We start from the raw sequence: 14,227 nt of genomic DNA, 5'->3' as shown, positions 1-14,227 counted from the left end.
TATATTTCTCACAGAAATGTTGCTATTCATGGCGTGCCTGTGATGGAGGAATGCAGAAATGAGGGAAACTGTTGTCTGGCCAGTAATACAGGTCTACTTAAGTATGAGTCCGATAAACAATACTAGCTGTGGCGTAGCAGATGAGTGGGTAGGACAGCGGAATTCCTATTGTGATGATTAGTTGATGAGCCCCCTCCGGACGGACAATATGGCAGAACAATCAAGTATACATAGCACAAGCAGAATATTGAGTGACAATCACATTAGACCAGCACTCGCATTTCATTCTATCTGATGCTATCGCTTTTGTCGTGTTCATTCATTGTTTCAGAAATTGATAGCCACACATTGGCTCCTGCTGTCGAAAAACATAATTCATAGAATCGTGGGTGGCTTCTACCTTAATATGTCTGCGACAATTGCTGCCGTTGATGGGAGTTAATCAACATCAAAATGCTCTAGACAGCTTGAGTCCGGTCGTGAAGAGGAAAAACACAAATAAGTACCTCTGTCTGCTCCGAAATTTGCCCAGATATTCAGAGCTTTTCAGTTCAGCAATATAAGCAGCTTAACAACACTCCGCAACGTATTTCTTACCACAATACCGTATGTGCCACATCTGAATCCTATCCGTAGATGGTTCTACTCGCAGTTGGGTACGAATGTTCCGCGTGGAGCATCAAGGACTGGATCGTATCGTCGAAAATTGATAATAGCTCCAACATAATCTCGGGACCCATCCATTTTTTCATGAATGTGGCGGACTTTCCTCGCGAACACGTGCGCTTCACTATCATTCGATGGCCACCCCTCACTGCCGAGGAAGCTTCAAATCCGACGGAGGAAGTCCTCGAGAAGTACTCACGCTACATGTTCGTTACTCGTCAATTTCAGGACTTGAATTTCGCGTACGGGGCGTGGAATGATTGCTACAAAGTGCGGGAGGAGGTTATAGATATCCAGTGGAAAAACAAGATCGTCGAGAAGCTTGGAATGTCGCCCGACATATTCGAATTCGTGGTATACCCTCTGACTCGCTATCGTGTTCTCTCCGGGGCTCAAGAAATTAGCATCCCGCGGTTCTTGAACTGCAACGACTGTCAAAAGGGTCGCATTCACTCTGGCCGCGAAGCCAAATCATATGTAATCATTGCGGAGAAGGAGTTGCGCGGTTGAATGATCAATCTGTCATTCTATATGGGACTACTGATGATGTTGAATGATGACTTGTATTTATTGCCGATTGGTGTACACATTGCTCGGTGAGGGGCCCAATGAGTATATCCGTGCGTTGGATCACTTTGCGTGACACGAGCAGCACATCCATGACTACAACGTATCTCTGTGAGCACTCCGGACAAGTGAGACGACGAGATCATCTCCTTGGAGTGATCACGGCAGTACCACGCTCTGTCTGGAATCTAAGCGCAGCTTCCGCTGTTTAATAGAGTTGCGCCTCAGCATCCGTATATACGGGGAGTCCTGAAACCCTCTCCGAGAAGCATCCTGTCAGACTGTGGTCAGATTCGTCATAGGCTACTCAGCGACTTACCGCTTACTAATACGGATATGGCTGGTGATTTGGGAAAAGATCCCGCAGAAACTTGCCAAAGTATTCCGGCGGATACCAACAGCAGAGTTGTACCAAGCTATCATGGGGCTCTACGTCAGGCGGGATATCAACGAGATCCGGCTGTGAGCCGAGATTGATCGTCAGGGTTCGAAGTTGTTTACAGTGCGTCGCAAGAGAGATCAAGGCGCCGCATGTGAGGCCGGGTCCATGACCATGACCGAAGTCAATCAATGTGACGTCTGGGCAAGAGCGAGCGATGTGGTTCACGACATCGTCCGTCCATTCAAGGTAGATGCCGAAAACCAAGGTGCGAAGCCCTGCGAGTCGAGGCATCTGCAGCATCATTGTCGCGGGATACGACATTGTGCGCACGAAGTCCCGTACCTCGAGCGTCTGGAGGGCAGCCGACGAGTTCGCGAATGCGACCTGGAGTGTCCGGTCCAATTGCGCGGATGTCGCGTTTGACTCGTCGTCACAGTTCGCCGTAATGTGCAGCTCATGGGCATGCGGTGCGATGGGCAGTATCGTGTCAAGCACCTGAGGGTGTGCCACATATCTCTGTTTCGCGACGGTCAATCGCTCCTTGTGAAATTGAGGCTTATGAGGTAATTTTATGCGATTGATATCATCGCCAAGCGTTACGGAGAGGTCATCGAGAAAGGGCATACGCCAGAGGTGTTGGACCGCGTCTAGCACAGTTGAAGACCCTCCGGCAGAGTCGCGTAGAGAGATGGATATCTCGCGTAATGAGGGTAACTTAGATAGAATAATTGCTGCCAGTGGGTCAAAGGTCCACCCAGCAACCTTCAACCCGACCAGGCCCGGAGGCGCGGTATCTGTTAGAACGTGGAGGATCCTATGGACCTGGCTTCTTGCATCCCTGCAGTTAATCTCCAGATGCGTGAGATGAGAAGTGATGAAGACGGTCGCATGTTCCCAAAAGAATCCCGTGACAGTGAAATGAAGGTGCTGAAGGCGAGGGAACAAGCTCTCCTTAGAGGCATCCAGGATCTCAAAGACCGATCCTGGGACGGGGATTCGTGGGTGGCATTTCAATGTCCTCACCCTGCGGGAGTATGCGACAAAGCGATCGAGAATTACATCCTCCGGTTTGGGTGGAATGAACTGTAGACAGCATCATCAGAAATGCTCGGGTACTTCGTCCTCAACACTTGCCTGTCTCAGTTCATCCCACCGTCGGGGATATTGAATTAGTTTTGTGAGATGATCGACGTCGGCCACCTCTTTCCACAAAGCATTGAGTCCGAGCTCTATCCATGCCTTGCAGGTGAGGGAAATGCTGAGAAGATCCCTGTATGGACGGTAGTCGCGCCAGTGGGGGTCGAGATCTGCCATGATAACGTCTTCCGGATCCAGCTCTTCAAGGACCACGTAGGCAACGTATTCTGCTACATGCGCCATGATTTCGTAAGGGAGAAAGAGTATGTGCACCATCTCAGTGGGGATATAGCGATTAATGACGGGAGATGTACGAGCAGCGTAGCCCAAGATGATCGCTCATGATCAGGCTAAAGGACGCAGCGCGTGTGACGCGACGCGTGCTATTGATGGCGCGGCCGGTCACAACCGACCCCCTCTGCGTTGACCTTCTTCACGACCTCGCCCACGACGAGCGCGATCGATGAAGGTCAACATCAAACACTGGCACGGCGTCGCCTACTGGCGCTGGGACACGGGTAAAGACCGCAGCGACGGCGAGGACGAGGACGACGTGTGCGGCATCTGTCGCGTCCCGTACGAAGGCTGCTGCCCGAGCTGCAAAGTTCCCGGAGACGACTGCCCGCTCAGTTGCGTCTTCTCCTCTCCATACATCCACTGTCTATATGTACGGTCTTCAGAGTCTGATCGAAAACACGATTCATTGTTCACAGTATGGGGCGAGTGCAGCCACGTCTTCCACATGCATTGCCTGCTCAAGTGGATCGGGACGCCGTCGTCGAAGCAGCAGTGTCCGATGGACAGGAGACCATGGGGTGCGCGGCCCTCTTTTGGTCATCGTCGTATGTTTTTCTTACGAACTTACGCTCGTGTCAACCAGTCACCGCCGAAACGAAAGTGGACGGGTCGGTGCCTGCGGTCGCGTCGCGTTCGTGAAAAAGCCCCGGAATCGCAGCATTCCGCTGTGATCGAGAATGATATGAAACCCCATCTTTCCGCCCCAGGATCGTCAACGAACGAATCAAGGTCAGGCCCGTCGTTCAATGTCGTTTTCAACTCCAATCTCCTCCCTTCTGCACTTCTCATCGAAGAGTGATATGTACAGTAATATCAATACATTCGGATTACATCGAGCGGCGATGCCCCATACCCACGACCGTACACAACGGAAAAGCAAAGAAGAACGCGGGAGGGAGGAGGATAGGGGTGAACCATGATGGAACATATAATACCGGGTCCTTTTCCGCCGCCGAGTGAGGGTGACGGCGTAACGAGTCCCAGCGACGCGCGAGAAGGGTACGAGTACATTTTGGGGAGACGCTTGCATGGAACGGGTTGGGAACGGCCGGATCCAGGAACAGCGATGACTCCCGCCTCCAGACCAGGAGTAGAACGCGAAGCTAAAACTCTTCTCCTTGGTCTCCATGCCGGTGTCCTCTGAAGTATGTCATCACCACCTCGCTATGTCAATCCCCTATTGGGTTCACACCTTTTATGCAGGTCCGTCCTTACGCTGACCTCTTCCGCTTCCTAGACTCATGTTCCGCGATCTCGAAGACCTGATATCGACACCATCTACCTCGACGTTCTCTACCGGGAGGCTCGATCAGAAGCCGTATCAGCTCGAGGGTAGGTACACAATGGGCCGCGATCTCACGCCGGAAATGGTTGAACATGTTGCTCAGCATTGAAAAACAGCACCTCGATGACGAGGAGCATCGTGCTTTCGGGGGATCAATCCTGTGCTCTCCCGCATCCTTGGCTTCAAGAGCGTGCTATATTCTACTGCGATTTCTACTCATTCTGCACACGGGAATTTCTCGTCTACATGCCGTATTCTCTGGAATTTGGGATGAAAACGGGACCACGAACATGGCAGTACCGAACTTTTCTGACCGTCTCGCTGTATCTTGCTCCTGGAATGTAGTCCGATTAGCTGTGGAGACGCCGTTTACCGCTGTTACGGTGCCTAGAGGGCCGCCACCGCTAACCTATGGCGCGTATACCGGCGCTTGCGACCGCTCGGGCTAGAGCACCGCTTATAGCGGTCCGCCTTCATCGGCGGCGGTAACCTCTATGTTTCCATTCACCGGAGCGCGCTAGCATACTCGTAGTCGCAAGCGCACTGCTGCGATCAGTGCAGGAGCATTCTTCACGGAGCGAGTCCCGCGTGCTGGTATGTTTCAGTCGTGGGACGCAGTACAAGGCGGCGTACATAAGTGAGCGCGATAACAACTCACCGCTCCATCCTTTCTACCTTTGAGGGGCCCAGAGATGTTCAAACTCGCCAGCTTTGTCCTCCTTACCGCAGCTCTCGGGAGGTAAGCCGCGATCTTTCTTCAGCAATGAAACCGCGTCTCTGATAGAATGCTCTTCATAGCGTTCTCGCTGCTCCGGCACCTGACACACCTCTGCCGTACAATCCCGGAGGACCAATCATTACGACGTCGCCGTCTTCCAAGCGCGCGCCGACAACCACCGTTATTTGCCCGGCGTGAGTGGATTACAAGATGCGGGCAATGTGAAGTATGAATGCTCACGAGCCAGGAACAGGTGTACACGAGGCGGACCATGCCCGTTGGTTTGCATCGTGGAAACAGTTAGTCCGTAATGCTTGAAATCAAAACGGGTTCAGATTGAGAGTGATACACATATCTTGTGGGCCTGTCAAGAGATCTTCGCCTTTTGAAAATATTCGCCCTTGTGACCGCTTCGTATATATATGACATGGAATGGCATCGCCGTTGCTGCAAACTGAACTCGGCTTATGCCTTCTCTTGAACGTTGGGAGTTGAACATCTGGGTCGTGCAAGTCACGGCGTAACATAGTCACAGCATCGGATGAGCCATTCAGTGACTTTCTCTCAGGCCTTTGGTCACCTCTTTCGCTTTGCTCGTGTCCACTGCGTCCAACGCGCCGGCCTAACGGACGTTCACCAGATCACCGTCGCTTCCTAAAAGACTTAGCCGCCCCGGTTTACATCGCTGCACATTCCATAACTGGATGCCTCCACGGCTTGGGCGTTACTATCGTCCGCATTTGGCGCTTGTCTGTAACCGCGGACTACGGAGTGTATCTCAAAACTGCCACCACAGCCCCAGACTGCGATCTTCCCCGTACTCGAAGGTAAAAACTATCAACGGGATCACTTGCCCGGATGTACGTCACTCTTCATCGGAAAAGCGGCAAGGATGGCATGGGGCTGCGCGCCGGACGCAAGGCTTACTGTGCACTAGGTTCCCTTGGGCTACCGCCTGGTCGGCGTTATACCCTTTAGTCGTTATGGAGCGTACCCCGAGGCACTCGGACTGACGTAGCAGTCCGTGAGTGTGCCCTATTCGGGCTCTTCCACCGATTTTCCTTGTGCTTTGATGCTCGGCAACAAGAGGGCAAACACTCTCTGGAATGATTGCCCTGATTCGGCGCTGCTTGCATATCTGCGTGTCTAACCCAGAACCAGCTGAGACCCAGGCGGATTCCGCGCACGTTCACTCACTTCCAAACGACAGAAGTCGGTGCTGCCACCGTGTTGGTCTACTCCTACACCCCACCAGACATTCTTGCATGGGATAGGGTCCTGGGTATGTAACCGTCTGGATTGAGTGTGCGGCTCCTTCAACTACGGGAGATGACGCTTCGGACTGCAGGACGGCGACTCCGAAGGCTGACTGTACTGCGGGAGGACTAAATCCATCATGAATATGATGGTCGAATACACAGTTTCTCCTAATTGCCGCCGCGATCCCGCGTACGAACGTAATCAGGGTAGATACGGGTACCAGTTTAGTGCCTTGGGGCACCAGCCGTGGCACGGCCGACCTGGAATGGAAGAGACTAGTCCGTTCACTACGCAACACTGGACTATATAAGACGTGCAAGGTATCGTAGAAAGACAACATCACGGCTCTACACATTTGATTCGCAACATGTGCAAGCTCACCAACTTCGTCGTCCTTGCTGCTCTCTGCGTTGGGTGGGTGAGCTCTATACGTTTTCTCGTAAGTGTGCTAATGGACGGTTCAGGGCTTTGGCTACCCCCGCCATTACGGAGGCCCCGGTGCCCACCACCACGCTCATCTGTCACGAGCCTCTGTAAGACATGATTCAATCGTCCTCTTTTTCCAAACGTGACCTTGTACACCAGGTGCACGGTCGGTGAGACATGCACGGCTACCTGCATCACCAGTACCGTCTACCCCAGGGCCACTCCTACTCCCCCGATCTGTGAGCTGCCTAAGTGAGTGTTAAGAGCGGGTTTGCGTATACTGTGCATAGGGCTGAACATCCTCACAAGCTGCCCATCCAGCTCTACGTGCACCTTCACTTGCGGCGGCGAGACGATAACCATCACGGCTTGAGATGGGACCACGTCGGGTGCCGTTCTCAAGGAATGGAAGGGGCGAACGTCTGCAAGCGTATTGTTGCAATGTGCAATGTCATATTATTTGCTTCTGCTGAAGTAGACTTGCTGTGTTGCTTTAGGAGTGTGACGCCTGTGACGCGACGTGTTGAAATATGGTCACGATGTTCAGCGCTTGAGCCAAGCTAAGGCGCACCATTGTTCTTCGTGGCTTTATTTGGTCTATACATCAGTAGCTCCATCGATGCAGCGCCGCAGACCATCTCTTACTCCTCTTCGCGATGGCCACAACTAACCACATTGATCCGGCCTCGATCACTGCCGCGGTCGCCAACGTCGAACGCGAGCTCGACTGGGCTCTCCGCCGCCTCCGAGCCGAAGCAGTTCAACCCGAGCGCGACGTTTCCTCGCTCGGCGGCGCACTGGGGGCCATCCTTTCGTCCATCTACACCCTTTCCTTCTCCTACATGATCGAGCCGCCGCAATCCGCCACGCGCGGGCCTGTCCAGCACGGCGCGGCACGCCCGGACTACCTTGTCACACGCGTCGAAGGCGCGTGGGCGATGCAACACGGCTTCGAGCCCGTGGACGGTGGACTTCATGGTCGGCCTGTCGCGCTGTTCGACGTGAAGCGACGGGCAAGCGATGCGGGTGGCGGATCTCTGAACACAGGGGACTACGCTGGGAACCTGGCCGACCCAACGATGCTCAATGGCTTTCTCGTCGTGCTTGTCCTCGGCGAGGACACGCGCGTGTGGAGGGTTGATACGCCCGGCGCTGCGCCGAGAGAGCTCACCAAGTGCGCGACAGGCGATAGCACGTTCCTGCGATACATGGTGGAATCGGCGTTCAGTAATGGGCGTCCTGTGGGCGTAAACGGTTGAATCTGTGAGTCTGGTTTGTTGGCTTTACGGCATCTCTCTCAGTATTCTGACTGGAGACCAAAAGGAGTCGCATAACAATGAAGATGACATATATAGGAAGCCGTCGAAGTTGTGTGTCTGACCACCGCAATGTACTGGTCGTAGTAATGTTAATCTGTATCGAATAAATGTGTCGGCGTCGTGTATATAGATGCACGAGAGATTATTGATCAGCGTGGCAGCATATCGAACTGCTCCGGCCTCAAGCTACCCATCCCGTCATTTCTTCTTGAAAACGCGAGCATCGTACAGATGATCCCTTATTGGATGCCTCCTACTCCTCCGTCCCACGGCAACTCTCACCGCTGCAGCGTCAGTAATAAGTATATTTTGGAGTCAGTCTTCCCATGCTTTATATCGATAGATAAGGAGAACACGATGCAGCTACTGTTGAGCTATGCTATCTGACCCGACTGCATATCCCTGCTAGCCTTCAGTTTTCTGCATCACGCATCCCAGTCTCGGCATCCACCTGCCTCATGGTCCACACCCTTTATTCCGAATCCCACCCGTCCGCGAGCCTCATGGGGTCGGACAACTCCCTGGAGATACAACTGACTGATTTGGGACCCCCTCCGAGTCGTTCCTCTTCCTCTCTTACCCACCTCCTGAACGGTATCGTCGCCACACTCCCGGCCGCGATCGTATACCGCTTGCTCAGTCCTGCGACTCTGGATGCGACGACGCTGGTGGCGAGCCATAGTGCATATGGAAAGGAAGACGACAAGGACCATGTTCGCCCCGGGGACGGACGTAAAGGCGCCCGAAGAAAACCCCTTGTCATATGTCGACCAGATGATGACCAGCAGGCTGAAGCTTGATAACTTCGCCACCTTGTATTTCGTCATGATCGTCTTGATGTACGAAGGGGAGATGTTCTGGACGAGCTGACCGACGAAAGGGGGCAGCAGCATGCTGAGCCCGAGCTGCTTGAAGACGCGTCGATAAAGCGGGCCGAAGTCACTCGAGGAGGTCGGGACGGAGTGCGTCCACCAGGCGTCGCAAGCAAGATACATGCTCATAAGCAGGGGAGTGAGGAAGGGCGCGAGGATTTTGCCCAGAGTGGACTCGACGACCGTCACGGCGTCGTTTCCATGTGCAATTCGGGTCATCACTTTACATAGGACGTCAGCGATCTGGGCGAGAGGGCCGGTGGCTCGAGATGACGCACCAACGTTGAGATGCAACCCATAGAAACGAGCCCGACCATCAGGCCTCCATCCATAAAATGGTGGTTCGTTCCCAGCAACGCGACGACGCCAAATACGGTCGCCTAATCAAGGAGGAACGAGAAAACCTGCACGAATAGATGTAGCCATATCCGCGAGGCGCTCTTGATTAGCACCTGTGTGGGCAGCGTAAGACCCGTGATCGCAACGATGATCCCGACGCAAAGGAAGTTGACAACGTCGCTCTTCGATGCTTGGTGCGATTCTGGGACTTGAATCTGGGACGCGAGCAGAACTAGCACGCCGACCATGATCAGGAACCACTGGTCCATCAAGAGCCATATCATGCCGGCGAGGGCGCGTCGAAATCAGAGTGGTCGCTCCTGCACGATGTGGTTGGGGATGGGGACGACTCTGTCGACGTCCTCATGGAGGTAGTGCCTGAACTTCGATTTTTGACCTCGCTCATCCTGTTCTGGACAACGCGGTTGCGACGTATGAGATAACATCAAAGAGCGTATCAGGTACGGACACCCACTATTTATCGAAAGTGAGGGATTTCCTAAAGTCATGACCTGGAACATCGAGGTTTGCTTATAACGGACACCATAGGATGATGCGAACTTGATTTTCGCAGAACGTATGAGAGGTGCCGAATCGATATGCACCCTGGCGCTGCTCTGCACGACCGGAAATATGCATGACAATACCAGATCAGCCTTGGCAAGGCGCTGGCATCGTGTTTCTATGGCTCGTGTTCCACTCAACGGAGCGCCGTGCGCACCACTGCGCGAAGGAGAATGGCGAATATTCGCATCCCCAACTATGCGCAGTCGCCTTCCGACATTGAGAGGGGGCAATGGAGTGAGCCACGCCGACGTCAAGCGTGGCGGCAAGAGGCCATGTTTCCGCTCCACCCCGCTTTTCGGGAAAAGCGTTCATCGTCAAGGGGCTATGAACGGTGCGAATCAGAGAGTTGACTACCTTCCAAAGGAGAAGAACGGAATGCCGTCACGTGTGTCGCTGTGGGTAAAGCATAACGGAAAGCAGTCTAGATGAAAGACTCGCGAGAGCAACGTTGACTGAGCTTGAAAAGAGAGCCAAGACGTACGATTGGATGAGACCACTCTAACGCCACGGATTCTCTCATGACGAAGTTGTACCAGGGTGTTCAAAACCTGTCGCAATCGAGATCCGATGCCTTGGCCGACCGACACGAGGGTTCAGTTGGTTTACTCCAACCTCGTCGACAATCGCTCTCGCCTCACTGTGGGCAGTCGACTTCAACGTGCAGTCTCAGCCAATGCCAAGCTTCTCGCAGTAAGAACGATCGCGGGAAAGGGAGACACAAGTCAGCAAGGCGCTCCCGACGGTAGAGCGCAGCAGCGGCATCTGCCGGATGCGCCGGAGCGCCACAAAGGCTATCGAGAATACCGGACTCCGCCAATGCCGGAGCGGTTAGAAGCAGGACGCTCGGTCCCCATGTTCACATGCTGAAGGAGCTGCATTTTTCAGATGAGACTGTACACAGGTGACGAATCGATAAGCATGCGTTAGAGTGTTGACGTGAGCATAACAGATTAGCGTAGATTCTGTAGATGAAGTGAGCGAGTGAACAGGGTGATCGAACAATGCAGACTCACAAGGTTCTCTAAATGCGATCCAAGGAGAACGTTACGGCATGCAGGAAGATCATCATTGCTTTGCGTCTGACAGTGTTTCACCCCGCTTTTCGATGTCGCCAACAGGAGCGTCCTGATCGTTGCCCGTGGTCTCGCTGGTGCGGTCGGCGGCGGCTTGCAACTTAGCCTGCTCCTCCTCGTCTCTGACCCACCTCCGGAACGGAATGGTCATTATACTGCCACCCGCGATCTGCAGTCCCTGGAAGATGACGAGGGGGATCTGGAGTTTGGACGCGGTGACGCCGTCGAGGTGGGCGAACATCGCGTTCGCGAGGGGGACACCCATCGCCGGCGTCTTCGCCGGGGCACAGTAGGCGACCGCGATCGTGTCGCGCTTGCTGAATCGGAGCAGCCTGGATAGGACGACGGAGAGGGCCAGCCAAAGGAGGTAGAAGCCGACGGAGACGAAGACGACGAGGATCATGTTCGACCCCGGGACGGAGGTGAAGGTGCCGGTCTCGAACCCCTTGTCATACGTGGACCAGATGATGACGAGCAGACAGAAGCTCGAGAGCTTGGACACTTTGTACCCGGTCATGATTTTCTTGACGGGTGCGGGGAAGGCGTTTTGAACGAGCTGCCCGACGAAGAGGGGGACGAGCATGCTTAGGCCGAGCTGCTTGAAGACGCGCCGGTAGAGGTCGGAGAGGTCGCTTGCCGAGGGCGGAACGGCGTGGGTCCACCATGCGTCGCACGCGAGGTACATCTTGATGAGAAGCGGGGTAAGAAAGGGTGCGAGGACGTTTCCGAGAGTAGATTCGACGACGGTGATGGCGTCGTTTCCGTGCGCGGCGCGGGTCATGACTAGGTGTATTCCATCAGATCGCGCTGAGTAATCCAGGGCGTATACGACGTACCGACGTTCGATGATATCGTAGTAGGAATGCATCCCATAAAAATGAGGCCGACCATCAACCCGCCGTCCATGAAATGGTGGTTCGTCCCTATGATCGACACCACCGCAAACACGCTCGCCGAGTCCAACAGAAAGCAGAAGGACTGCACGAAAAGGTGCAACCATATCCTAGACGCGCTCGCGATGAGGATCTTGGTGGGCAGCGTCAGGCCGGTGATGAGGAAGATGATCGCGACGCAGAGGTAGCTGATGACCTCGCTCTTGATGGACTGATGCGCAGCGGGGACTTGAACCTGGGACGCGATAATGATGAGGATGCCGACCATGATCAGGAACCATTGGTCCATGGCGAACCAGAGCGCGGCCGCGAGGAGTTTTCGGTACCATGGTCGAGGGCGCTCCGCGATGGTGGGCGTCGCGGACGTCGTCGCGGATCGCATCTGAACTGGCTGCGACATGGCCTCGCGGGATTTGACAGGATTTGAGGAGGGAAATCGTGAAGGCGGTCAAGTGGGTGTAGTCCAAAGTTCTTTGACCGAAGTCCCTATAAACTGTTCGGCAGTTCAGCTCCGTATCGAACCGGGGAACATGATTTCGTCTTCACCGGTCTATGGCCGAGCCAAGATGCGTTGCCGAGCTTTTCTTAGGTACTTGGCGGAGGATGATGAACTGGCCAAGTTACAGACGGCCGTAGCATTGAAGGCCGTTGCGCCATTGCTCAGGGGGTTTACGGTCGACGTCGTCGAGCTCCAGCCCTGCGAAGTCCGGCCCCTGCATCGGGCATCGTCGGGCCGACACCGTGAACAAGGTTTAACACAATAAGCGCCACTCAAGCGCCCAGCAGCCCGGCGGTAAGCGCCCGCGCGGCGCAACCTGCAACATGTCGTCCATTGGCCCGGAGATCCCAGCTCACATCCTCGCAGCAGGTGCCACCCGGTCTGAAAGTCTTTCTAGATCAGATGCTGAAGGACCAGAACGCCCTCGTACTGGTACAGTGCTATCTCGAGAAAAGGACGATGCCCCACGGCCGACTCCTGCTACCGTGAAACCTCCGCCGGACGACGAGGACGACGACGAGGATGACTACGTGCCGATGTTACCGCCGGATCTTGCTGTATCGAGAGGTGGTGCTGGAGGTTCGAGTACTGCATCGAAACGACTGGTGGGACCTGCCATGCCACCTGGTTTCGGCCAGCCCATGCATAGCGCGCCTGGGTACGGCGACGAGGACGATGACGAAGATGACGATTTCGGCCCCCGACCTCTTCCTGCGGGCTATGGCGCAGAAAAGAAGGATGCGGTGACGGAGTTCATGGAAAGGGAGGAGCGGATGAGGAAGGCGGCGGAGGTAAGTCGGGATCTTACTGTGGTGTGCACGACGTGAGCTGATCGAGTACGTTTCTCATCTAGGAAGCTGCAAAGCCCAAGAAACTGGAACGTGACGAGTGGATGCTCAAGCCGCCTTCGTCTTCAGGCCTCCTTGCCAGTGAGTAGCCCCTCTCGACGTACTTGACTCGCCCGTCTCACGAATTTCATGATGTCCGCAGCTCTCGACCCCACAAAACTCAGCCGACCTCGCAAGTTCAACACGTCTACCAAAACATCGGGCACGAGAGACACGGACAACTCGCTTTGGACGGAGACGCCCGCCGAGCGTCAGCAGCGGCTCGCCGACGAAGTGTCCGGAAAACGGCGGCGGGTCGAGAACGCGTCGACGAACGACGAGGACGCGGTCAATGCCGCCAAGAAGGCGAGACGGGACGCGGAGATCCGGAGGGGCGTCGAAGAGTATACCGTACGCCTCGTCGTCTTGTCTCTGGGCGGAAGCCCGCTCTGACGTCGTTCGTTCACTTCAGCGTACTAGCCGGGGCGACACCCTCCTCGCGAAGCACGCCAAGCGCGAAAACACGACGAAGGAGGAGGAGTTCAAGGGCATCTGGGACCGCGATCGCGATCTGGGCATGGGCGGTCGACTGATGGACGACAAGACGCGCAGTCGCATTATCAAGGATTCTGCGGGACTGAAAGATCGCTTTGGGACGGGGAGCAGTGGTGGGTTCCTGTAGGCTATCTTACAGAGCGCAAACCTTCGTAGGCGACTTAGAAGGCAAGTTCGCACGCTTATGAGTGCACAAGCTTTCCTCAGACCCTCTCCTCTTTTTTCAGGTGTATGCTGTCAACGCTCGACGATCTGTCGCGTGGTCGCGAAAATGCTTGCGTTATGTACTCGTACTCGTCATATCCGTGTTATTCAGCGAAGTCAACTGTTTAATCACACCACGTTGGTTATGGCGTCGATGTCACCCCTGTTGACTTGGGAAACCATAGCCGACGACAAGGAGAGGATCGAGAATGACCACTATATATCGGCCCCTAAGGTTGTTCAGGATGTCTTGAAGGGTCAGCTTTCGTCTAGCGATCGCGGGGTTCTCATCACATGGTTATCATCAGGTGGGTCGCACTTTGATATCGAATTTCAATTGA

The 14,227-nt window shown here is 54.6% G+C and overlaps 7 protein-coding genes across 7 annotated transcripts; 4 read left to right on the top strand and 3 right to left on the bottom strand.

Moving 5' to 3' along the window:
- Positions 1 to 1,558: 1,558 nt before the first annotated feature.
- On the bottom strand, positions 1,559 to 2,995 carry PUNSTDRAFT_128822 (uncharacterized protein; the record flags this gene model as incomplete). The annotated part of the gene is made up of 2 exons (XM_007377993.1): positions 1,559 to 2,698; positions 2,732 to 2,995. The coding sequence occupies 2 exons, from the start codon at positions 2,993 to 2,995 to the stop codon at positions 1,559 to 1,561; spliced, it is 1,404 nt and encodes a 467-aa protein (XP_007378055.1).
- A 205-nt stretch (positions 2,996 to 3,200) lies between these two features.
- Positions 3,201 to 3,818, top strand: PUNSTDRAFT_94105 (anaphase-promoting complex subunit Apc11). The gene is made up of 3 exons (XM_007377992.1): positions 3,201 to 3,381; positions 3,466 to 3,567; positions 3,633 to 3,818. Exons 1-3 carry the CDS (start codon positions 3,216 to 3,218, stop codon positions 3,686 to 3,688), a joined length of 324 nt encoding a protein of 107 aa, XP_007378054.1. The 5' UTR covers positions 3,201 to 3,215; the 3' UTR covers positions 3,689 to 3,818.
- Positions 3,819 to 5,026: 1,208 nt separating this feature from the next.
- Positions 5,027 to 5,250, top strand: PUNSTDRAFT_128821 (uncharacterized protein; the record flags this gene model as incomplete). Its single annotated transcript, XM_007377991.1, has 2 exons — positions 5,027 to 5,073; positions 5,133 to 5,250. 2 exons carry the CDS (start codon positions 5,027 to 5,029, stop codon positions 5,248 to 5,250), a joined length of 165 nt encoding a protein of 54 aa, XP_007378053.1.
- Positions 5,251 to 7,371: 2,121 nt separating this feature from the next.
- Positions 7,372 to 8,169, top strand: PUNSTDRAFT_123321 (uncharacterized protein). The gene is made up of 2 exons (XM_007377990.1): positions 7,372 to 8,001; positions 8,062 to 8,169. Exon 1 carries the CDS (start codon positions 7,395 to 7,397, stop codon positions 7,995 to 7,997), a length of 603 nt encoding a protein of 200 aa, XP_007378052.1. The 5' UTR covers positions 7,372 to 7,394; the 3' UTR covers positions 7,998 to 8,001; positions 8,062 to 8,169.
- Positions 8,170 to 8,529: 360 nt separating this feature from the next.
- Positions 8,530 to 9,552, bottom strand: PUNSTDRAFT_128818 (uncharacterized protein; the record flags this gene model as incomplete). The annotated part of the gene is made up of 5 exons (XM_007377989.1): positions 8,530 to 8,578; positions 8,642 to 8,722; positions 8,790 to 9,150; positions 9,204 to 9,309; positions 9,382 to 9,552. 5 exons carry the CDS (start codon positions 9,550 to 9,552, stop codon positions 8,530 to 8,532), a joined length of 768 nt encoding a protein of 255 aa, XP_007378051.1.
- Positions 9,553 to 10,700: 1,148 nt separating this feature from the next.
- On the bottom strand, positions 10,701 to 12,230 carry PUNSTDRAFT_117053 (sodium bile acid symporter family protein). Its single transcript, XM_007377988.1, has 3 exons — positions 11,745 to 12,230; positions 10,849 to 11,691; positions 10,701 to 10,797 (listed from the first exon to the last, which is right to left on the bottom strand). The coding sequence occupies exons 1-2, from the start codon at positions 12,199 to 12,201 to the stop codon at positions 10,901 to 10,903; spliced, it is 1,248 nt and encodes a 415-aa protein (XP_007378050.1). The 5' UTR covers positions 12,202 to 12,230; the 3' UTR covers positions 10,701 to 10,797; positions 10,849 to 10,900.
- Positions 12,231 to 12,623: 393 nt separating this feature from the next.
- PUNSTDRAFT_94095 (uncharacterized protein) lies at positions 12,624 to 14,008 on the top strand (the record flags this gene model as incomplete). Its single annotated transcript, XM_007377987.1, has 5 exons — positions 12,624 to 13,109; positions 13,154 to 13,229; positions 13,291 to 13,538; positions 13,600 to 13,850; positions 13,910 to 14,008. 4 exons carry the CDS (start codon positions 12,624 to 12,626, stop codon positions 13,807 to 13,809), a joined length of 1,020 nt encoding a protein of 339 aa, XP_007378049.1. The 3' UTR covers positions 13,810 to 13,850; positions 13,910 to 14,008.
- Between the last annotated feature and the right edge of the window lie 219 nt (positions 14,009 to 14,227).

The sequence above is a fragment of the Punctularia strigosozonata genome (assembly GCF_000264995.1).
Source record: "Punctularia strigosozonata HHB-11173 SS5 unplaced genomic scaffold PUNSTscaffold_1, whole genome shotgun sequence".
NCBI classification, from domain to species: Eukaryota; Fungi; Basidiomycota; class Agaricomycetes; order Corticiales; family Punctulariaceae; genus Punctularia; species Punctularia strigosozonata.
This window is presented reverse-complemented; position numbering and strand designations above follow the sequence as displayed.